Source organism: Salmo salar, chromosome 04 (genome assembly GCF_965601325.2).
Source record: "Salmo salar chromosome 04, fSalSal1, whole genome shotgun sequence".
NCBI classification, from domain to species: Eukaryota; Metazoa; Chordata; class Actinopteri; order Salmoniformes; family Salmonidae; genus Salmo; species Salmo salar.
The window spans coordinates 26,437,806-26,461,621 of NC_138294.1; the positions used below are offsets into that span (position 1 = coordinate 26,437,806).

The window sequence follows — 23,816 nt, forward strand, 5'->3', positions numbered from 1 at the left end:
TTAGAATGAAAAGTTCCAGTTTGTGTTTATTTAACATAAACAAGGTAAATACAACATATGAAAACTACACAAAACCCCTTGAACTTGATAAACTGCATAAATTCTCATTAAAAGTGTCTTGGGAAAAAATAAAGTAGTTGAATGGAAGAAAATGAAATAGGCATTTGAGAACATCATATAGCCTTCACAGTACAAACACAATATGTAACAAACGTATGTAACAGACTGAGGCCGAGCTCCCTGTCATCCAGGACCTCTGTATCAAGCGGTGTCAGAAGAAGGCCCAAAATATGAAAGATGGTGCCGTACTGTATGGTTGCCGTCTTGCAAGCTCCAACTTCCACTTTGCTATTTTGTGATTCTTTTGGCGTTAATCATTACATTTTTGCACTAAAATGTATTCACTATCATTTCTTATGATTGACAAGATCTTTTGAACATCAGATTGGCAGTTATTAACCTCAATTCCGGACTTCGACTGGGCTCTTTGTGTACCCAAGACCCAAACTTCAGGCTTGAGGCATGAGAGCGGGCGCCCTGGTGAGACTAAGGCGAAGGGAAAACCGGCCACCATTTCCCTCCATTCTATTGGCCAGTCACTTGATAATAAGATGGATGACCTCCGATCATGGATTTGCTACCAGCGTAACTGCAATATTCTCTTTTTCTGAAACATGGCTTTCGGACAAGATATTCCCCATGCCCAACTTCTATCAACACTTGTCCTTTGCCACTCGTGGTGAAAAAAGTCCTAGACCACTGTTACTCAACCCACAAGCAAGCGTACAAGGCCCTCCCTCGTCTCCCCTTCTGCAAATCAGATGATAACTCTATGCTCCTGCTTCCTGTTTACAAACAGAAGCTAAAACAGGAAGTACCTGTGATGCGCTCTGTAGATTTTCCCAGTCAGAGGAATAAGGCAACCCCACAGAGTTACACACACTAAATAACTTTTACTTCCAGAGGACATATGAGATAGATGTGCTTGTCTGTCCCTGCAATACATCACTCTTGTCCACTTGAAGAGAGACTAAGGAGGCTCTGACCTGAGTAGGCAGAAGGACTGTCAGGTGTCCTGCACCCTAGCAACCTATCGGTGGCCTGGTAGCAGAGGTCATTGGGAGTTTGGGCAGACAGTTGATGATCCCAAGTCTCTCTGGCACAGTCTGGGGGATGGGGTTGAGTTATAAAACTCGCAGGCAGGGAAATCTGTAACAGCCACCACTAAATATGGGTAACATAATTACAGAAAGAAGGATAGAGAAGGAGTGTCAACAAAGTCAGCTGGGAGCCCTCCTCGACCAGCTATGTTCCGCCACCCCCATGTCGCCCTGTCAGTGGCAAGTAAGGAGTGCTTACTTAATTTGCTTAGCCACACAAGGAGACTCTATGACTGTAGTGGAGCTTTAATGACTTGTGATTGGCCAACAAGCTACATCCGCCACTCTGCATAGGCTATTCCAGTTGAGCAGTGGAGAACATTTTTCTCCACAATCTCTGTCCATCGCAGTTATAATCGACTGTGAAGCCATTAGGCCTATGTATTCCTTCGGGTTCACAGTGCGGACCGAACCGAGGTGTACAAATACAATACCATTACAATACCACTACTGGATTGTATTGCTGCTGTTTTACGGGCTCCTGACCAATTCAGCTCGTCGACGGTGGTACGCCTGATCACCGATGACAATGAGGCAGCCTATAGGGAGGAGGCCATAGACCTTGCTGTGTCGTGCCAGGACAACAACTTCTCCCTCAACGTCGGCAAGACAAAGGAGCTGATCGTGGAATACAGGAAACGGATTGCCGAGCAAGCCCCGATTCACATCGACGGGGCTGTAGTGGAGCAGGTCGAGAGCTTCAAGTTCCTCGGTGTCCAAATCACTAAGGATCTATCATGGTCCAAACACACCAACACAGTTGTGAAGAGGGCACGACAATGCTTCTTCACCCTCAGGAGGCTGAAAAGATTTGGCATGGACCCCTCAGATCCTCAAAGTTCTACAGCTGCACCATTAAGAGCATCTTGACTGGCTGCCTCACCGCTTGGTATGGCAATGGGTATTATGTTTTTAGAAATGTTTACAAATTATAGAAACATTTAAAGTTTAAATGTCTTGAGTCAATAAGTATTCAACCATTTTGTTATGGCAAGCCTAAATAAGTTCAGGACAAAAAATGTGCTTAACAAGTCACATAATACGGACACTGTGTGTGGACACTTTGTGCAATAAGTGTTTAACATGATTTTTAAATGACTACCCCATCTCTGTACCCCACACATAATTATCTGTAAGGCCTAGTACCTAACTATATGTACATAGCTACTTCAATTACCTCGTACCCCAGCACATCGACTCGGTGCTGCTACTCCCTGTAGCCATGTTATTTTTACTCGTTATTCTCTGTCTATTTTTTAGTCTTATTACTTTAAAAAATTTCATCTTTAACTCTGCATTGATGGAAAAGGATCCGTAAGTATTTCACTGTTAGTCTACACCTGTTGTTTACGAAGCATGTGACAAATACAATTTGATTTGACTTTTTAGGCTTAAATATGCCTTATATATCACACAATGTCTGGATGCAATATTCTACCCAGGAATATTCAACACTGATTCTGTTACTGTCGTTATTCCAAACGCATCTGTCGATCTTTTCTGCAGACAACAATGAAAATGAATCTTAGTCTTAATGCAGGGTTTGATCTAAACATCAGAAGCTATTGAGTGGAATGGTTACTTTCTATGCTCTATAGTGGAATGTTTTTTCTGCTGATGTATCCTGAGGTAGCTCACTGCGTACAAGCAAACAGCTTTTCTCCCGTGTGGACCTTCAGGTGCATCTTCAGCTGGTCCTGGCGGGAAAACCTCTTCTCACAGTGGAGGCAGCTGTAGGGTTTCTCCCCTGTGTGGACCCTCTGGTGCCTCTTCAGATGGCCAGCCTGGGCGAAGCGCATATTACACTGGGTACAGCTGAAGGGTTTCACCCCTGTATGGACCCTCTGGTGCCTCTTCAGGTCACCAGCCTGGACGAAGCGCATATGACACTGGGTACACCTGAAGCGTTTCTCCCCTGTGTGGATCCTCTGGTGGATTTTCACTTTCTGGGGGCAGCTGAAGCCTTTGTTACAGAACATGCAGAGGAACCGTTTCTCTTTAACATTGCCTGATGTGGCTGCCCCTCCCTGAGCCTGGGCTGTAGCCCTGTCATTTGAGTTCAATACCTGATCGAAAAGGCAGTTGTGTGAATCGGAAGGCCCCATCGATGTGGACACGAGGTCACGATCTCTGAGCGCGAGTAAAGGGGAGTGGGTTGTGACATTTGGATTCGTTTCTAAGCATTCCCTGTAATCTAAGAAATCTCTTCCCTGTGAGTGTCCGTCAGTTAGGTCACCATCTACATTCCATGTGGGAGGAACGTCGCCCTCCACTTTCACAGTCACCTCATCTACGACCAGACTCTCCCCTTTCTTATCTAGGCACCCTTCAGAGTATACACTACTACTGTACCGGTTCCAGTCCCCTCTAGACAGATCAGTCTGTGTCTCTAAACCCAAGAGCATGTTGTCAGGGTCCATCTTTGTAGTGTAAGAACAAGACGGATCGTTGCCAGTCTCTAACGCGTCACCTGAGTCCCGATGGGAATGAACTGTCCTAGGGCTTGGGTTACCGTAAAGTAAATACTCTGAACTGGGAGCAGGAGGACAGCCCAGTGGCCCCAGACCCAGTCTCTCTGGGTCTGATCTGTGGTCAGATCCTGTGTGTAAGAGCCTTTGTGTTACAATTAAAGTCTCTGTGTCTGTCTCTGACTTGACGACGGCGTTCAGCGTTCCATTGACCTCCGTGATGATGCGTCGGGTCCTGGGCTGCACGGCGGTCGCGTGGTTCTCCGTGGTAACAGGGGGCGCCACTCCAGCCGCTGCTCCAGTCTGGATGTCTCTGCTGTGTTGTGGGTCCTCTCCTTCAGTCCTCTCCTGCTTGACCAGAGACGATCCTCCAGAACCTGCCGCCACAACATCTGCAGACTGACACAAGAAGAGAGAAGGTTATTACAGGTACATGAGTTGAATTGGATAACAACATCACAAGGAAGTCGCACAAGCTCTGTTATGGCCGATAAATGAGGATGTACCACAGAGATAGATAGAGGACTCTAGTGCCCAAAATCCTGTTTTAGCATGGGCAAAGCTATTGAGGACATACATCGTTTTGAAGCAGTCAACACGGTGGGACTTCTTGTGGGTTAAGGAAGGATCACATAATTCTTTTCAGGTCATCAGGAAGGATCTTTGATCAGCAAATGAATTATACTTGTGAGTAAACATTCCATAAGTGCAGGTGGCAGTAAATCGTCAACATTGACTTAATACCTGTTCAAACAACACACTATCTGGCAGTGTGCTCTAGAGGTCGACCGATTATTTAGGGCCGATTTCAAGTTTTCATAACAATCGGTAATCGTCATTTTTTGGACACCGATTATGGCCGATTACATTGCAATCCACGAGGAACTGCGTGGCAGGCTGACCACCCGTTACGCGAGTGCAGCATCAAAAGGACCTGGTTGCTGCAAGGAGCCAAGGTCATCGAATCAGAGCCTACTTCAACTTCGCCAAACGGGTGATGATTTAATAAAAGCGCATTCGCGAAAAAATCACAATCGTTGCACCAATGTACCTAACCATAAACATCAATGCCTTTCTTAAAATCAATACACAAGTATATATTTTTAAACCTGCATATTTAGTTCAAAGAAATTCATGTTAGCAGGCAATATTAACTAGGGAAATTGTGTCACTTCTCTTGTGTTCAGTGCAAGCAGAGTCAGGGTATGAACTGTGTGAAGACCATTTCTTCCTAACAAAGACAGTAATTAATTTGCCAGAATTTTACATAATTACGAAATAACATTGAAGGTTGTGCAATGTAACAGCAATATTTAGACTTTAGGGTTGCCACCCGTTCGATAAAATACAGAACGATTCCATATTTCACTGAAAGAATAAACATTTTGTTTTTCGAAATGATAGTTTCCGGATTTGACCATATTAATGACCTAAGGCTCGTATTCTGTGTGTTAATTATATTATAATATGATTTAATATTTGATAGAGCAGTCTGACTGAGCGGTGGTAGGCAGCAGCAGGATCATAAGCATTCATTCAAACAGCACTTTCCTGCTTTTTCCAGCACCTCTCAGCAATGCTTGTTTATGATTTCAAGCCTATCAACTCCTGAGATTAGGCTGGCAATACTATAGTGCCTATAAGAACATCCAATAGTCAAAGGTATATGAAATATAAATGGTATAGAGAGAAATAGTCCTATAATTCCTATAATAACTACAACCTAAAACTTCTTAACTGGGAATATTGAAGACTCACGCTAAAAGGAACCACCAGCTTTCATATGTTCTCATGTTCTGAGCAAGGAACTTAAACGGTAGCTTTTTTACATGGCACATATTGCACTTTTACTTTCTTCTCCAACACTTTGTTCTTGCATTATTTAAACCAAACTGGCTCTAACCAGAATAGAAAGAGGAGTGGGAGGCCCTGGTACGCAACTGAGCAAGAGGACATTAGTGTCTAGTTTGAGAAACAGACGCCTCACTAGTCCTCAACTGGCAGCTTCATTAAATAGTACCCGCAAAACACCAGTCTCAACGTCAACAGTGAAGAGTCGACTCCGGGATGCTGGCCTTCTAGGCAGAGTTCCTCTGTCCAGTGTCTGTGTTATTTTGCCCATCTTAATTTTTTCTTTGAATTGGCCAGTCTGAGATGTGGCTTTTTCTTTGCAACTCTGCCTAGAAGGCCTGCATCCTTTAGTCGCCTCTCCACTGTTGATGTTGAGACTGATGTTCTGCGGGTGCTATATTAATGAAGCTGCCAGTTGAGGACTTGTGAACTGGTTAGAGCCAGTTTGCGCTGTTCTGTGACGGGAGTAGTACACAGCGTTGTACCTGATCTTCTGTTTCTTGGCAATTTCTCGCCTTACGAGTTTCAGAAGAAAGGTCTTTGTTTCTGGCCATTTTGAGCCTGTAATCGAACCCACAAATGCTGATGCTCCAGATACTCAACTAGTCTAAAAAGGCAAGTTTTATTGCTTCTTTAAATCAGCACAGTTTTCAGCTGCGCTAACATAATTGCAAAAGGGTTTTCTAATGATCAATTAGCCTTTTAAAACTAAGAACTTGGATTAGCTAACACAACGTGCCATTGAAACACAGGAGTGATGGTTGCTGATAATGGGCCTCTGTACACCTATGTAGATATTCCATTAAAAACCAGCTGTTTCCAGCTACAATAGTCATTTACAACATTAACAATGTCTACACTGTATTTCTGATCAATTTGATGTTATTTTAATGGACAAATTTTTTTGCTTTTCCTTCAAAAACAAGGACATTTCTAAGTGACCCCAAACTTTTGAATGGTAGTGTATATAAATGAGATATTTGTGTATATCATTTAAAATAACTTTGCTAACATTTCTAAAAACATGTTTTCACTTTGTCATTATAAGGTATTGTGTGTAGATGGGTAAGAAAAAAATCAATTGAATCCATTTTGAATTAAGGGTATAACACAACAAAATGTGTAATAAGTCAAGGGGTATGAATCCTTTCTGACACACTATTACACTAACCTCTATCACGATAACATGCTGGGTTGAGGTTCCACTCTCCTCATCAAAGGTGATTGGTTGGTCTTCTCTCCATGTATTGTGTCCAGCTGGCTTCCCAAAGCTCCTGTAGCGTCCAGTGAGATGTCCTTCACCTGAGAGAGTGATTGAGGGGCGCTTAGGTTAGCTATCGTCAATGCTCAACGGTATATTGTACACTACTGACAATGTCTAGAATTGTCAAGGATGTTAGGTAACACTTTTAATAACTTCTTGCAAGATCGCTATGTAATCAGAGGAAGTATTGCATACTATCCAAACACATACAGGGACGGGGCAAAAAGTACCTCTTGCCATTCCTCTGTATCGGTCGAGGATCTTGACAGTTCTGGGACGATTGGCGAGGACGCGCTCTCGCATTGTCCTCTCTGCGCGCTCCCGTGCCACCTTCAGTTCCAGAAGCTGTAGTTTCCTCCGCAATGCGCCGTTTTCTTTCTGGCTTTGACTTATTTCCAAACGACACACTGCATAGTCATCGTCTACTAGTTTACAGATCTCTGCCACGGCTGCATTTGCTAGCACCTCCATGATGGAGGCTATTTGAGTGTGAAAAATCATAACGTTACGGTTACAGTTAGCTAACGTTAGCAGCGTTACCTAGATAACATTTATCAACCCCAAGTCCTGTCTCCAACGCAAATGAAGCACTACCTGGGGTAAGTATGCGATGCTGTACGGTTCAATTGGTCATATTTTGAGGTCCAGGGTGTTAAGAAACGTGGAAATTGTTCGTTGTCGCTGTTCACTTCCGCTTACACTGAACAGAAAGGATTGTATTGGTATGAGTCATAGGTCAAAGGGTGTGGTGAAATAAAATAAAAAAGGATGCGCGCTGTTCTTTGAAATACGGTACTGCTTATTACGTTACACATCAATTCTCCTATGATCAGTATCTTTTAAGCTCATGTTTAGAAATAACTGTGTTAGTAAGAGTACAAAATAATATTACTTTATTCAGCTCAGTAAGGTAACTATTCAACTGTCCTTGATCTAGCTTAGGTTTACTGTCTCTATAAAAACAGGTAGTTACACAATCCTGTCTTAAATGACAATTTAACAAAGGGTTAACAAGGGGTATGTGGTTAATTACCCTCAAGACACTTCACATGATGACTATAATATGTCAGATAAAGAATGGTTCCCTTTGTACATCTCAGCCACTCGGATTTCTCCCCATTGTGGACACTCCTAGGTCTGATTAGGTAACTTAGAAAGGAGAAGCTCTTGTAACATAAATTGCACTTGATTTGCCTCTCCTTGGTGTGAACGATCTGGTGCCTCTTCACATAAGTCACCTCCGTGAAGCGCTTATCCGCGTCTGTCCTAACGCACGGCTTCCCACGTTGTGACCCAATGACACCAGAGGAGGTAGAGTTCATCTTTGAGCTCCCTCCTTGACCTCTAGCCATTGTTTGGGTCTCGTTAGGATTGTGTGCTGTGTTATAGGCTAGGTACCTCTTGTGGTGAATGCCCATCCTAACACGATCTCTTTTGGTGGGGTAAAAATAAGGTAACCGAGGAAGGCTAGACCTAGGTCCAACTCTGGGCTTCTTATGAACTCAGTTACTAGGCATTAAATGAGATCCTGAAGAAGAAGACAGACTTCTTGAAAGACTACCGCTAGGGGGGGGTCTCCCACCAGTCTCTGTGAAGGATGAAGCCCAGGGTGACCTGCTCTGTTCATCATGGATACTGTGGTGTTTGTATCATAGGAACAGGAGGGTCTATATCTACCAGGCCCTGCTTCATCCCTGCATTGAGACTGTGAAGAGAAGGGTCTGGGCTGCAGACTGGATCCTCTGTCTCTCTGATGACCACCAGGACTGAGGTTGTTCAGTCCACCTGTCCACTGGTTGTGTTCTGTGTGGTGGTGGAGTCTCTGTCCCTCGCGGTTCGGTCCTGGTTTCCGACTCGGGAAGGAAGAGTAATGGCTCCTGATCCAGGGTCCTGATCTGGGGCCAGGGTATGCGACCTTCAGAGGTCCAGTCTCTCCCACCAGTAACACTAGATATCAGCAGGTCTTCATGGACTGCAGACTGCAAACAAAGATTGTACAGAAAAGCATAAAGGTTTATAAGAAATGTGTTTCCTTATAAACCTTTTCACCAAGACAAATAAATGTATTGACTAGATTATTAGTCACATGCACAGGTGTAATTGATGGATGTAATAGCAGGGTACAGTGAAATTCTTCAACAGTGCAGGTCAATGGGGGGGGGGTATAGTGTGTCCATGGGTGGGCAGTGGGTAGGAAATGCGGGGGCTGTACCAGGCTGTGATGCAGCCCGACAATATGCTCTCAATGGTGCTCTTGTAGAACACTTCAAGGGCCCTCTCGGACAGGCAGAATTTCTTCAGCCGCCTGAGGTTAAAGAGTTGCTGTCTTGCTTTCTTCACCAGTGTCTGTGTGGTTTGACCATTTCAGCTTCTCGGAGATGTGCACGCCGAGGAACTTAACATTTTTGACCGTCTCCACGGTGGTCCCATTGATGAGGATGGGGGTGTGTCCAGCCTGGCTCCTCCTGAAGTCCACAATGAGCTCCTTTGTTTTGCTGATGTTGAGAGAGAGGTTGTTTACCTGGCACCATGCCATCAGAGTGTCTACCTCCTCTATTGTAGGCCATCTCATTGTTGGTAATCAGGCCTACTACTGTTGTGTCGTCAACGAACTTGATGATGCAGTTGGAACTGTGCCACGCAGTAGTGGGTATAGAGGTAGTACAGGAGGGGGTTGAGGACGCACCGTTGTGGGGCCCCCGTGTTAATTATCAGTGTGATGGATGTGTTGTCTACCCTCACCATCTGGAGGTAGCCAGTCAGGAAGTTCAGGATCCAGTTGCAGAGGAAGGTGTTCAGTCGCAGGGTCCTTAGCTTAGTGATGAGCTTGGAGGGCACTATATTAGGTGTGAAGCTTGTGTTAAAAGATGCTTAAAATAATTAAAATACCAAAAAGCAATTGTGTTGAATTTCTTTATCTTTTTTTTGGTAAATAAAGATGGTACAGAACAAAAATGTATGGTTTACTCTGTCCTGCCGCTCAATTTACCCCATACCCGGAGTACAGTGGCTTGCGAAAGTATTCACCCCCTTAGCATTTTTCCTATTTTGTTGCCTTACAACCTGGAATTAAAATTGATTTTTTTGGGGGTTCGTATCATTTGATTTACACAACATGCAACAACAACACTTTGAAGATGCAAAATATTTTTTTATTGTGAAACAAACAAGAAATAAGACAAAGAAACTGAAAACTTAAGCGTGCATAACTATTCACCCCCCCAAAGTCAATACTTTGTTGAGCCACCTTTTTCAGCAATTATATCTGCAAGTCTCTTGGGGTATGTCTCTATAAGCTTGGCACCTCTAGCCACTGGGATTTTTGTCCCTTCTTCAAGGAAAAACTGCTCCAGCTCCTTCAAGTTGGATGGGTTCCGCTGGTGTACAGCAATCTTTAAGTCATACCACAGATTCTCAATTGGATTGAGGTCTGGGCTTTGACTAGGCCATTCCAAGACATTAAATGTTTCCCCTTAAACCACTCGAGTGTTGCTTTAGCAGTATGCTTAGGGTCATTGTCCTGCTGGAAGATGAACCTCCGTCCCAGTCTCAAACCTCTGGAAAACTGAAACAGATTTCCCGCAAGAATTTCCCTGTATTCCTTCAATTCTGTCCAGTTTCCCGGTCCCTGCCAATGGGAAAAACATCCCCACAGCATGATGCTGCCACCACCATGCTTCACTGTGGGGATGAGAGCTGTTGGGTTTGCACCAGACATCGTGTTTTTCCTTGATGGCCAAAAAGCTACATTTGTCTCATCTGACCAGAGTACCTTCTTCCATATGTTTGGGGAGTCTCCCACATGCCTTTTGGTTGGTGTTTGCTTCTTTTTTTCTTTAAGCAATGGCTTTTTTTATGGCCACTCTTCCGTTAAGTCCAGCTCTGTTGAGTGTACGGCTTAAAGTGGTCCTATGGACAGATACTTCAATCTCCGCTGTGGAGCTTTGCAGCGCCTTCAGGGTTATCTTTGGTCCTGCCGTACATACCTACACGTACGCTACGGTCACAAGACGCAGGCCTCCTAATTGTCCCTAGAATTTCTAAGCAAACGGCTGGAGGTAGGGCTTTCTCCTATAGAGCTCCATTTTTATGGAATGGTCTGCCTACCAATGTGAGAGACGCAGACTCAGTCTCAACCTTTAAGTCTTTACTGAAGACTTATCTCTTCAGTAGGTCCTATGATTAAGTATAGTCTGGCCCAGGAGTGTGAAGGTGAACGGAAAGGCTGGAGCAACGAACCGCCCTTGCTGTCTCTGCCTTGCCGGTTCCCCTCTTTCCACTGGGATTCTCTGCCTCTAACCCTTTTACAGAGGCTGAGTCACTGGCCTACTGGTGTTCTTCCATGCCGTCCATGGGAGGGGTGCGTCACTTGAGTGGGTTGAGTCACTGACGTGGTCTTCCTGTCTGGGTTGGCGCCCCCCCCCCCCCCCTTGGGTTGTGCCATGGCGGAGATCGTTGTGGGCTATACTCGGCCTTGTCTTTGGACGGTAAGTTGGTGGTTGGAGACATCCCTCTAGTGGTGTGGGGGCTGTGCTTTGGCAAAGTGGGTGGGGTTATATCCTGCCTGTTTGGCCCTGTCCGGGGGTATCATCGGATGGGGCCACAGTGTCTTCTGATCCCTCCTGTCTCAGCCTCCAGTATTTATGCTGCAGTAGTTTATGTGTCGGGGGGCTAGGGTCAGTCTGTTACATCTGGAGTATTTCTCTTGTCTTATCCGGTGTCCTGTGTGTATTTAAATATGCTCTCTCTAATTCTCTCTTTTTCTCTTTCTGTCTTTCTCTCGGAGGACCTGAGCCCTAGGACCATGCCTCAGGACTACCTGGTATGATGACTCCTTGCTGTCCCCAGTCCACCTGGCCGTGCTGCTGCTCCAGTTTCAACTGTTCTGCCTGCGGCTATGGAACCCTGACCTGTTCACCGGACGTGCTTGTTGCACCCTCGACAACTACTATGATTATTATTATTTGACCATGCTGGTCATTTATGAACATTTTAACATTTTAACATTTTGACCATGTTCTGTTATAATATCCACCCTGCACAGCCAGAAGAGGACTGGCCACCCCTCATAGCCTGGTTCCTCTCTAGGTTTCTTCCTAGGTTTTTGGCCTTTCTAGGGAGTTTTTCCTAGGGAGTTTTTCCTAGCCACCGTGCTTCTTTCACATGCTTTGCTTGCTGTTTGGGGTTTTAGGCTGGGTTTCTGTACAGCACTTTGAGAATATCAGCTGATGTACGAAGGGCTATATAAAAATACATTTGATTTGATTTATCTTTGGTCTCTTTGTTGCCTCTCTGATTAATGCCCTCCTTGCCTGGTCTGTGAGTTTTGGTGGGCGGCCCTCTCTTGGCAGGTTGTTGTGGTGACATATTTTTTTCATTTTTTTATAATGGATTTGTGGGATGTTCAAAGTTTCTGATATTTTTTTATAACCCAACCCTAATCTGTACTTCTCCACAACTTTGTCCCTGACCTGTTTGGAGAGCTCCTTGGTCTTCATGGTGCCGCTTGCTTGGTGGTGCCCCTTGCTTAGTGGTGTTGCAGACTCTGGGGCCTTTCCGAACAGGTGTATATATACTGAGATCATGTGACAGATCATGTGACACTTAGATTGCACACAGGTGGACTTTATTTAACTAATTATGTGACAAGGTATTTTTTTCATTTCACTTCACCAATTTAGACTATTGTGTATGTCCATTACATGAAATCCAAATCAAATTCAATTTAAATTACAGGTTGTAATGCAACAAAATAGGAAAAACGCCAAGGGGGATGAATACTTTTGCAAGGCACTGTAAGTTGTGCCAAGAGACCACTTTTTTTTCGACAAGATATGTTTTAAAAAATGTAATGTTTAAATAAATTCAGATTATTTCCAGGGATACACAACATCCTGAAATATACTGAACAAAAATATAAATGCAACAATTTCATAAAGTTACAGGTTCATATAAGGAAATTAGTCAATTGAAAAATTCATTAGGCCCTAATCTATGGATTTCACATGACAGGAAATACAAATGTTTGGTCACGGATACCTTCACGGTATCTCTTTTGTATTCAAATTGCCATCAATAAAATGCAATTGTGTTGTTGTCCGTAGCTTATGCCTGCCCATACCATAACCCCACCGCCACCATGGGGCGCTCTGTTCACAACATTGACATCAGAAACCGCTTGCCCACAGGACGCTATACATGTGGTCTGCGGTTGCGAGGCCAGTAGGACATTCTGCTAAATTCACAAAAACAACAGAGGCAGCTTACGGGAGAGAAATTAACATTCAATGGCAACAGCTCTGGTGGACATTCCTGCAGTCAGCATGCCAATTACACGCTCCCTCAAAACTTGAGACATCTGTGGCATTTTGTTGTGTGACAAAACTGCACATTTTAGTGGCCTTTTATTGTCCCCAGCACAAGATGCACATGTGTATTTTTATTTATTTTTACCCCCTTTTTCTCTCAATTTCAATTATGATCTTGTCTCATCGCTGCAACTCCGCAACGGGCTCGGGAGAGGAGATAGTCGAGTCATGCTTCCTCCGAAACATGTTTTATTTCAACTCATGAAACATGGGAACAACACTTTTACATGTTGCATTTATATTTTTCTTCAGTGTATATGTAGATATTTGTTAGAAAGAATACTATATTTGCCTTGACAGAGTGATGCTGAATGTAAAAAAATGGTTCAACTTACTCTACTCTTCCCTACTTGAAAAAACGATCTATGACAAGTAGAATAACTTCTCCCTGTTATCACTATATCTTTTCTGTACATCTGGTACCCTCACTTTGATAAAATACATTTTAGAATACTCTGTAAAAGGTTCATCATCTTCACTACTCTGCCTCATCATTTCCTCAGTTCATCTCATCTAGTTCCATATACATCCAAAACCAACAGAATTAACTACAAACTAACTAGTACTACATTACATGTCAATATACTCTATACATGGGCCGTATGCATTTTCTGTTGGTGTATCCTGAGGTAGCTCCTCTCTGAGAACCTCTTACCACAGTGCCTACGGCCTCTCTCCCGTGTGGACCTTTAGGTGATTCTTCAGATGGTGCCGGTGGGAGAATCTCTTCTCACACTGGGGGCAGCTGTACGGTTTCTCCCCTGTGTGGACCCTCTGGTGTCTCTTCAGGTTGGACGAGTCAGAGAAACTGGCCCTGCACAGGTGGCAGCCAAACGGTTTTGTGTGCATCCTCTGGTGGATCTCTACCTGTTTGGGGAAACTGAAGGCTATCCCACAGAATGGACACGGAAAGCGCTTCTCTTTGTCACTGGATCTACTGATACCATTACTACTACTGTCATTTGTCAATGGTCTTGTGTAGCCATTTAGTGTTGAGGCACTGGCATTGTCTGAGGTCTGGTTTAACAATAGGAGAGTGTGAGGAGGATTGCCAGGGAGTGTCTGTGTTGTTGCAGGGTCCATATTCCAGTTGATAGATCCTATAGAAGGCAGGCTGAAGGCAGCAACTGTTAGGGGGTTAAGCTGAGGCGCCATCAGTCTCTCTGAATCACAACTATAGGAGCAGGATGGAGCATCGCTAGCCAAGTCTGTGTCTGTTCTGTCCTGCCGTCCCCACTGACAAAATCTACGCCTCGTTCTGGTCTCAGCTAGTCTGTTGTCAGCCAGTTTGGTTGTTGTTTTGTGTTCGTCAGTCTGTTTCTGGTTGTGGTTAACAGTGTTGTTCCCCAGCCCAGAGTGGAGGACGCTGTACCATCCACTGGACTCCACTATGTCACCTCTGGTCCTGGCCTGCTCAGTGACGTTGTCCCCTGAGCTCTTGGCTGCACCGGTCTGGGAATTCAAGATGGATGCCCAGTGTCCACTTTTAGCCTCCACCCAACCACCTGTATATAAACATAAGTTGTATTGATTGAATTTTATGAATGAAGAAAAATATAAAAGAATAGCCAGGTGCATCACTATTCCCATTGAAGATCTATTACTGTATCTAAGCTATATGTATTTCTCCCTTACCTTGCTCCCCCATCTTTAGTCCACTCAGCAGATCAATACTCTCTGGTCCATCTTCTATTGTCTCCTCTTTGACTAGCAGCAGATCAGGCTTCCCATCCTCCATGTCTACTGACTGTAAGAAATACAAAGTGAGAGGATGTTGGATCAAGAAATCTGATATGAGCACCCTGCTATGGAGCATCTTCTGATTGGACAATGAGGGATTGATATGAGTATTGTGTAAACATGTTAGTTGATTTGATTACTTGACACTCTTTAATAGTTTGACAATTCAAAGGCATGGTCCCACACTTAAGACTAAATTAATGAAGACCTGGGCCCGTATCCACAAAGAGTCTCAGAGTAGGAGTGCTGATACAGGATCAGTTCCCCACCCATCTACATAGCCTTATTCATCATTATCTAAAAGGCTAAACTGATCTTAGATGAGCACTCCTGACCTAATACCATCAGACAGTAGTTCACAGTGCACTCACCTCAGTGAGACTGTGTGTGGTCCTGTGCTGCTCAGCTGGTTCCTCTGTGGGTTCAGGAGGAGGTGTAGTCTGGTTGTCCTCCATGACCATGTTCCCCTCAGGGTTCCCCAGACCCTCCTCACACCCCTCCTCCTTCACCAGCAGAACCTCTGGACCCTCCTCCTCCTGGAAGAGACAGGTGATACAGATTACACAGACATACTCCCTCAGGTACGCACACACAGATAATAAACACACTTTCAACATGGAGTGTTTACCCATCCCCACTATGTTTGAGTCCTATACTGTAGTTACAGAATGACTTCATTGTTGTTAAACCCATCATGGTGGACATAAATATGATGTTGTGGGTTAAAATAAGTCAGCTATGATAAGTCAAAAGTCATCAGACAAACCTAACTAAACTATTTTGACGTGTACAGTAGGTGTTTGTTAGTATGTTGGTATGTGTAGGTATATTTAGTAAGTGTATATTTGTTATAAAGCGCTGTCAGTGTATGCAGAATAGGGTGAGATCAGATGTGATGGACACTAAAGAGTGTTTATGAAAGTCTTTATCTTGTCTCCTCCACTTCATCTATACTGATTGAAGTGTATTTAACATGTGACGTCAATAAGGGATCATAGCGTTCACCTGGTCAGTCCGATCCCTTATTGATGTCACTTGTTTCAATCCCTTTCAGTCAGTGTAGATGAAGGGGAGGAGACAGGTTAAAGAAGGCATTTTATGCTCTGAGACAACTGAGACGGATTGTGTATGTGGGCCATTCAGAGTGTGAATAGGCAAGACAAAATACTTATGTGCCTTTGAACGGGGTATGATAATAGGTGCCAGGCGCACCGGTTTAAGTGTGTCAAGAACTGCAATGCTGCTGGGTTTTTCATGCTCAACAGTTTTCCATGTGTATCAAGAATGGTCCACCACCAAAAGTACATCCGGCCAACTTGACACAACTGTGGGAAGCATTGGAGTCAACATGGGCCAGCATCCCTGTGGAACGCTTTCCACACCTTGTAGAGTCCAAGCCCAGACAAATTGAGGCTGTTCTGAGGGCAAAAGGGGGTGCAAAGGTGTTCCTAATGTTTTATATACTCAGTGTATATCACACAATACCTGGATGCAACATTTTACCCATGAATATTCAACACTGAAATCTTACTTTTCTGCTGACAACAATGAAAATTGTAGTTCAATACCTAAATGAAAACAACGGGGGTGTGAATCGGAAGGCACCATCGACGTGGACACTGGGTCTCGATCCTTGACTCTACAAATGTTGCGATGGGGTGGAGAGAAGATTTTGCAATTGTATATCTAATTTCATGCAATTCTTCTCATTTTGCCATCGGGTGGAGAGAAATGTTCGCAGTTTTTAATATGATATCCGATAGAGCGTGACTAACAAAATCAATGGGGGCCCCCTGGACGGTAATTTGACCATGATTGCTACACGTTTAGATAGCTGGCTGGAGTAATTTACCAATCTTAGTCCAATCTTTAAAATGTTAGCTGGCATTGGCTGATTGAGCGGCTGTCAGTGACTGACATAAGAGAAACTGCTGATGCACAACCAAATTTTGAAATTGCATCTTGTGTGTTCTAAATCGCAACATTAAGTTAAGACCCGGCGCTACTCCAGCCGCTGCTCCATGTCAGTCACTGACAGCCGCTCAATCAGCCAATGCCAGCTAACATTTTAAAGATTGGACTAAGATTGATAAATTACTCCAGCCAGCTATCTAAACGTGTATGCAGTATGCATTTTTTTATTTATTTATCCGTTTTTGGAAATTGATATGCGGGCCGGCAGTTGCCCATCTCTGCTCTAAACCCAAGGATATGTTGCCAGGGTCCATCTCTGTAGCGTAAGAACAAGATGGATCAACACCTCCAGTGTCTAACGTGTCACCATCATCTCCACGGGAATTAACCGTCCCCTGGCTCTGGTGAAATACCGGTAAATACTCTGAACCAGGAGCAGGAGGACAGCCCAGTGTCCCCAGCAACAGTCTCTCTGGGTCTGATCTGTGGTCAGATCCTGTGTGTAAGAGCCTGTGTGTTAAAGTTAGTCTCTGGGTCTGTCTCGAGGATGGCGTTGGACTGACCTCTGTGATGCTGCGTCGGGTCCTGGCCTGGGGCGAGGCGGCGAGGTCTTTCCTAACTACAGGGGGCGCTACTCCAGCCGCTGCTCCAGTCTGGATGTCTCTGCTGTGCCGGGGGTCCTCCTCCCCTTCAGACCTCTCCTGCTTGACCCCAGGACCTGCAGCCTCTGCAGACTGACACAAGAGGGGAGGTTATTATCAGTACATGAGTTGAATTGGATAACAATGTCATGGGGAAGTCTCACAAGCTCCCCTATGGCAGATAAATGAGGATGCACATGTAAGCAAGTGAATAGCTGAGGGGAGCTTTTTTTTAAACAAACACGCCACATTTGCTGTACTTAAATGTTTTATGTCACACTATGACACTAACCTCTATCACGATAACATGCTGGGTTGAGGTTCCAGTCCCCTCATCTATAGCTATTGGTTGGTCATCTCTCCACACGTTGTGTCCCGCTGGCTTCACAAAGCTCCTGTGGCCTCCAGTGAGATGTCCTTCATGTAAGAGAGTAATTGGGAGGGAAAGGGGTGGTTAAGTTATGTACTATAAATGCTCAACACTAACGTCTTGATTAGTGTTATGTTAGCTAGCTACATAGTTGCCTTTGTATCATGATAAGGTGTAGTACTGAAACTATCGAGGTTACCTAGCCAGCTACACTTTCAAACAAAGTCAACAACGCAGCCACTGCTAGCTAGCCTACTTCACCAGCCAGCAGTACTGTATCATTTTAATCATTTTAGTCAATAAGATTTTTGCAACGTAAGCTTAATAACCTGTTAGGGCTAGGGGGCAGTATTTGCACGGCTGGATAAAAAAATGTACCCGATTTAATCTGGTTACTAATCCTACCCAGTAACTAGAATATGCATATACTTATTATATATGGATAGAAAACACCCTAAAGTTTCTAAAACTGTTTGAATGGTGTCTGTGAGTATAACAGAACTCATTTGGCAGGCAAAACCCTGAGACATTTTCTGACAGGAAGTGGATACCTGATGTGTTGTATTACCTTTAAACCTATGCCATTGAAAAACACAGGGGCTGAGGAATATTTTGGCACTTCCTATTGCTTCCACTAGATGTCACCAGCCTTTACAAAGTGTTTTGAGTCTTCTGGAGGGAGATCTGACCGAACAAGAGCCATGGAACGATGATGGCCCATTAGACACCTGGCGCACGAGTTCATGTTGGGTACCCTCGTTCCAATACGTTATAAAAGAGAATGCATTCGTCCACCTTGAATATTATTCATGTTCTGGTTAAAAAAGGCCCTAATGATTTATGCTATACAACGTTTGACATGTTTGAACGAACGTAAATATATTTTTTCCCCTCGTTCATGAAGTGAAGTCCGCCGGGCTTAGATCATGTGCTAACAAGACGGAGATTTTTGGACATAAATGATGAGCTTTTTTGAACAAAACTACATTCGTTATGGACCTGTGATACCTGGAAGTGACATCTGATGAAGAGAATCAAAGGTAATGGATTATTTACATAGTATTTTCGATTTTAGATCTCCCCAACATGACAGCTAGTCTGTATCGCAACGCGTATTTTTCTGGGCGCAGTGCTCAGATTATTGCAAAGTGTGATTTCCCAGTAAGGTTATTTTTAAATCTGGCAAGTTGATTGCGTTCAAGAGATGTAAATCTATAATTCTTTAAATGACAATATAATATTTTACCAATGTTTTCTAATTTTAATTATTTAATTTGTGGTGCTGACTTGACTGCCGGTTATTGGAGGGAAACGATTTCCTCAACATCAATGCCATAGTAAAACGCTGTTTTTGGATATAAATATGAACTTGATAGAACTAAAAATGCATGCATTGTCTAACATAATGTCCTAGGAGTGTCATCTGATGGAGATTGTAAAAGGTTAGTGCTGGTTTTATGGTTTTGGTGACCCTGTCTTTGAATTGACAAAACATTACACACAACTCTTGTAAATGTACTGTCCTAACATACTCAAAATTTATGCTTTCGCCGTAAAACCTTTTTGAAATCGTAAAACGTGGTTAGATTAAGGAGATGTTTATCTTTCAAAGGGTGTAAAATAGTTGTATGTTTGAAAAATTTGAATTTTGACATTTATTTGGATTCAAATTTGCCGCTCTTGAAATGCACCTGCTGTTGATGGAGTGCACCACGGGTGGGACGCTTGCGTCCCACCTAGCCCATAGAGGTTAACTTTCTGAACATTCGAGACGTGTAGTCCACTTGTCATTCCAATCTCCTTTGCATTAGCGTAGCCTCTTCTGTAGCCTGTCAACTATGTGTCTGTCTATCCCTGTTCTCTCCCCTCTGCACAGGCCATACAAATGCTTCACACCGCGTGGCCGCTGCCACTCTAACCTGGTGGTCCCAGCGCGCACGACCCACGTGGAGTTCCAGGTCTCCGGCAGCCTCTGGAACTGCCGGTCTGCGGCCAACAAGGCAGAGTTCATCTCAGCCTATGCTACCCTCCAGTCCCTCGACTTCTTGGCGCTGACGGAAACATGGATTACCACAGATAACACTGCTACTCCTACTGCTCTCTCCTCGTCTGCCCACGTGTTCTCGCACACCCCAAGAGCATCTGGTCAGCGGGGTGGTGGCACTGGGATCCTCATCTCTCCCAAGTGGACATTCTCTCTCTCTCCCCTGACCCATCTGTCTATCGCCTCCTTTGAATTCCATGCTGTCACAGTTACCAGCCCTTTCAAGCTTAACATCCTTATCATTTATCGCCCTCCAGGTTCCCTTGGAGAGTTCATCAATGAGCTTGACGCCTTGATAAGTTCCTTTCCTGAGGATGGCTCACCTCTCACAGTTCTGGGTGACTTTAACCTCCCCACGTCTACCTTTGACTCATTCCTCTCTGCCTCCTTCTTTCCACTCCTCTCCTCTTTTGACCTCACCCTCTCACCGTCCCCCCTACTCACAAGGCAGGCAATACGCTTGACCTCATCTTCACTAGATGCTGTTCTTCCACTAATCTCATTGCAACTCCCCTCCAAGTCTCCGACCACTACCTTGTATCCTTTTCCCTCTCGCTCTCATCCAACACTTCTCACTCTGCCCCTACTCGGATGGTATTGCGCCGTCCCAACCTTCGCTCTCTCTCTCCCGCTACTCTCTCCTCTTCCATCATATCATCTCTTCCCTCTGCTCAAACCTTCTCCAACCTATCTCCTGATTCTGCCTCCTCAACCCTCCTCTCCTCCCTTTCTACATCCTTTGACTCTCTATGTCCCCTAACCTCCAGGCCGGCTCGGTCCTCCCCTCCTGCTCCGTGGCTCGACGACTCATTGCGAGCTCACAGAACAGGGCTCCGGGCAGCCGAGCGGAAATGGAGGAAAACTCGCCTCCCTGCGGACCTGGCATCCTTTCACTCCCTCCTCTCTACATTTTCCTCTTCTGTCTCTGCTGCTAAAGCCACTTTCTACCACTCTAAATTCCAAGCATCTGCCTCTAACCTTAGGAAGCTCTTTGCCACCTTCTCCTCCCTCCTGAATCCTCCTTCCCCCCCCCCCCCTCCTCCCTCTCTGCGGATGACTTCGTCAACCATTTTGAAAAGAAGGTCGACGACATCCGATCCTCGTTTGCTAAGTCAAACGACACCGCTGGTCCTGCTCACACTGCCCTACCCTGTGCTTTGACCTCTTTCTCCCCTCTCTCTCCAGATGAAATCTCGCGTCTTGTGACGGCCGGCCACCCAAAAACCTGCCCGCTTGACCCTATCCCCTCCTCTCTTCTCCAGACCATTTCCGGAGACCTTCTCCCTTACCTCACCTCGCTCATCAACTCATCCTTGACCGCTGGCTACGTCCCTTCCGTCTTCAAGAGAGCGAGAGTTGCACCCCTTCTGAAAAAACCTACACTCGATCCCTCCGATGTCAACAACTACAGACCAGTATCCCTTCTTTCTTTTCTCTCCAAAACTCTTGAACGTGCCGTCCTTGGCCAGCTCTCCTGCTATCTCTCTCAGAATGACCTTTTTGATCCAAATCAGTCAGGTTTCAAGACTGGTCATTCAACTGAGACTGCTCTTCTCTGTGTCACGGAGGCGCTCCGCACTGCTAAAGCTAACTCTCTCTCCTCTGCTCTCATCCTTCTAGACCTATCGGCTGGCTTTGATACTGTGAACCATCAGATCCTCCTCTCCACCCTCTCCGAGTTGGGCATCTCCGGCGCGGCCCACGCTTGGATTGCGTCCTACCTGACAGGTTGCTCCTACCAGGTGGCGTGGCGAGAATCTGTCTCCGCACCACGTGCTCTCACCACTGGTGTCCCCCAGGGCTCTGTTCTAGGCCCTCTCCTATTCTCGCTATACACCAAGTCACTTGGCTCTGTCATATCCTCACATGGTCTCTCCTATCATTGCTATGCAGACGACACACAATTAATCTTCTCCTTTCCCCCTTCTGATAACCAGGTGGCGAATCGCATCTCTGCATGTCTGGCAGACATATCAGTGTGGATGACGGATCACCACCTCAAGCTGAACCTCGGCAAGACGGAGCTGCTCTTCCTCCCGGGGAAGGACTGCCCATTCCATGATCTCGCCATCACGGTTGACAACTCCATTGTGTCCTCCCAGAGTGCTAAGAACCTTGGCGTGAGCCTGGACAACACCCTGTCGTTCTCCACTAACATCAAGGCGGTGACCCGATCCTGTAGGTTCATGCTCTACAACATTCGCAGAGTACGACCCTGCCTCACACAGGAAGCGGCGCAGGTCCTAATCCAGGCACTTGTCATCTCCCGTCTGGATTACTGCAACTCGCTGTTGGCTGGGCTCCCTGCCTGTGCCATTAAACCCCTACAACTCATTCAGAACGCCGCAGCCCGTCTGGTGTTCAACCTTCCCAAGTTCTCTCACGTCACCCCGCTCCTCCGCTCTCTCCACTGGCTTCCAGTTGAAGCTCGCATCCGCTACAAGACCATGGTGCTTGCCTACGGAGCTGTGAGGGGAACGGCACCTCCGTACCTTCAGGCTCTGATCAGGCCCTACACCCAAACAAAGGCACTGCGTTCATCCACCTCTGGCCTGCTCGCCTCCCTACCTCTGAGGAAGCACAGTTCCCGCTCAGCCCAGCCCAGTCAAAAGCTCCCTCACGACGCCAGGACAGCGGAGTCAATCACCACCTTCCGGAGACACTTGAAACCCCACCTCTTTAAGGAATACCTAGGATAGGATAAAGTAATCCTTCTAACCCCCCCACCCTTAAAAGATTTAGATGCACTATTGTAAAGTGGTTGTTCCACTGGATATCATAAGGTGAATGCACCAATTTGTAAGTCGCTCTGGATAAGAGCGTCTGCTAAATGACTTAAATGTAAATGTATATTGTACACTATTGGCCGTTTACAATTGGCAAGGATGTAAGGTAACACTTGTCATAACTTCTTGATATTATATTTATCGATCAATGTATTATGTTCCATGCAAAACATTCTTTAATTGTATAAAGTAATATGAAATTCATTAAATCAAGAATCTGGTTAGAATAGTGTTTGCCTTTGTGCAAGAGTAATTTGTTCTTAATTGATCTGCCTGCTAGTAAAATACAAAAAATGGTGCAAAATCGCTTAGTAATCAGGGGAAGTATTGCCTACTATCCCAAAACTGACCGAGACCCAGTTCTGGGTAACACATCGGAACGTAAGTGCTGAAGGGAACCGGGCGACAGGCCCCGCAGTCTTCTGCAAAATGTACCTCTTGCCATTCCTCTGTATCGGTCGAGGATCTTGACACTACTGGGACGACTGGCGAGAACGCGCTCTCTCGTTGTCCTCTCTGCGCGCTCCCGTGCCATCTTCATTTCCAGTAGCTGTAGTTTCCTCCGCAATGCCCTGTTTTCTTTCTGGCTTTGAGTTATTTCCAAACGAAACACTGTATAGTCGTCGTCTACGAGTTTACAGATATCTGTCACGGCTGCATTCGCTAGCACTTCCATGATGGAGGCTATTTGAGTGTGAAAAACCATACAGTTAGCCATTGTTAGCAGGTAAAGTAGCTAGCCTTACCAAGATAACGCTTATCAACCAAGTCCTGTCTCCAACGCGAATGAAAGACTACATGGGGTAAGTATGTGATGCGGGGCAGTTAAATTAGTCAAATTTTGAGTTCCATGTCGTTAATAAACGTCTATCAATTAAAAACAATGTGTTGTGTTCTTGCTCACTGTTTACTTTCGTTTCACTGAAGAGAAAGGATATTATTGGTTGGCGTCATAGCTCAAAGGGTGTGGTGAAATGAAAAAGGTATGCGTGCTGTTCATTGACATACGGTAATGCCTATAAAGTTACACATCAAACCTATTCACGATTAGTATATTTCAAGGGGTCTTCACTAGCGTACACAGCTTCAAAGTCATAATTATGGTTGAAAGCTGCCTATTTCTCTTAACATTTGATTTTAAACCTAACATTATGCCTAACCTTAAATTAAGACCAAAAAGCAAGTTTTCAGGTATTTTTTTGAGAGCCAA

General features: G+C 44.9%; 2 protein-coding genes across 2 annotated transcripts; both read right to left on the minus strand.

Annotated features, from left to right (window-relative positions):
* Positions 1 to 7,244, minus strand: LOC106602613 (uncharacterized). The gene is made up of 3 exons (XM_014195361.3): positions 6,974 to 7,244; positions 6,651 to 6,781; positions 1 to 4,027 (listed from the first exon to the last, which is right to left on the minus strand). The coding sequence occupies exons 1-3, from the start codon at positions 7,242 to 7,244 to the stop codon at positions 2,795 to 2,797; spliced, it is 1,635 nt and encodes a 544-aa protein (XP_014050836.1). The 3' UTR covers positions 1 to 2,794.
* Positions 7,245 to 13,283: 6,039 nt separating this feature from the next.
* LOC106602625 (uncharacterized) lies at positions 13,284 to 23,547 on the minus strand. The gene is made up of 6 exons (XM_014195380.3): positions 23,042 to 23,547; positions 17,699 to 17,823; positions 17,329 to 17,499; positions 15,223 to 15,387; positions 14,747 to 14,858; positions 13,284 to 14,616 (listed from the first exon to the last, which is right to left on the minus strand). The coding sequence occupies exons 1-6, from the start codon at positions 23,322 to 23,324 to the stop codon at positions 13,775 to 13,777; spliced, it is 1,698 nt and encodes a 565-aa protein (XP_014050855.3). The 5' UTR covers positions 23,325 to 23,547; the 3' UTR covers positions 13,284 to 13,774.
* Positions 23,548 to 23,816: the final 269 nt, after the last annotated feature.

What these genes read in the sequence shown, in the direction of transcription:
- LOC106602613 (XM_014195361.3), bottom strand. Translation starts at nt 7,244, where the DNA reads ATGATTTTTCACACTCAAATAGCCTCCATCATGGAGGTGCTAGCAAAT. An exon ending in ATACAGAGGAATGGCAAGAG is followed by an intron (nt 6,782 to 6,973) that starts GTACTTTTTGCC and finishes TCACTCTCTCAG; the next exon opens with GTGAAGGACATCTCACTGGA. An exon ending in AGCATGTTATCGTGATAGAG is followed by an intron (nt 4,028 to 6,650) that starts GTTAGTGTAATA and finishes TTCTTGTGTCAG; the next exon opens with TCTGCAGATGTTGTGGCGGC.
- LOC106602625 (XM_014195380.3), bottom strand. Translation starts at nt 23,324, where the DNA reads ATGGCTAACTGTATGGTTTTTCACACTCAAATAGCCTCCATCATGGAA. An exon ending in ATACAGAGGAATGGCAAGAG is followed by an intron (nt 17,824 to 23,041) that starts GTACATTTTGCA and finishes TCTTACATGAAG; the next exon opens with GACATCTCACTGGAGGCCAC. An exon ending in CCCGACGCAGCATCACAGAG is followed by an intron (nt 15,388 to 17,328) that starts GTCAGTCCAACG and finishes TGTCTCTTCCAG; the next exon opens with GAGGAGGAGGGTCCAGAGGT.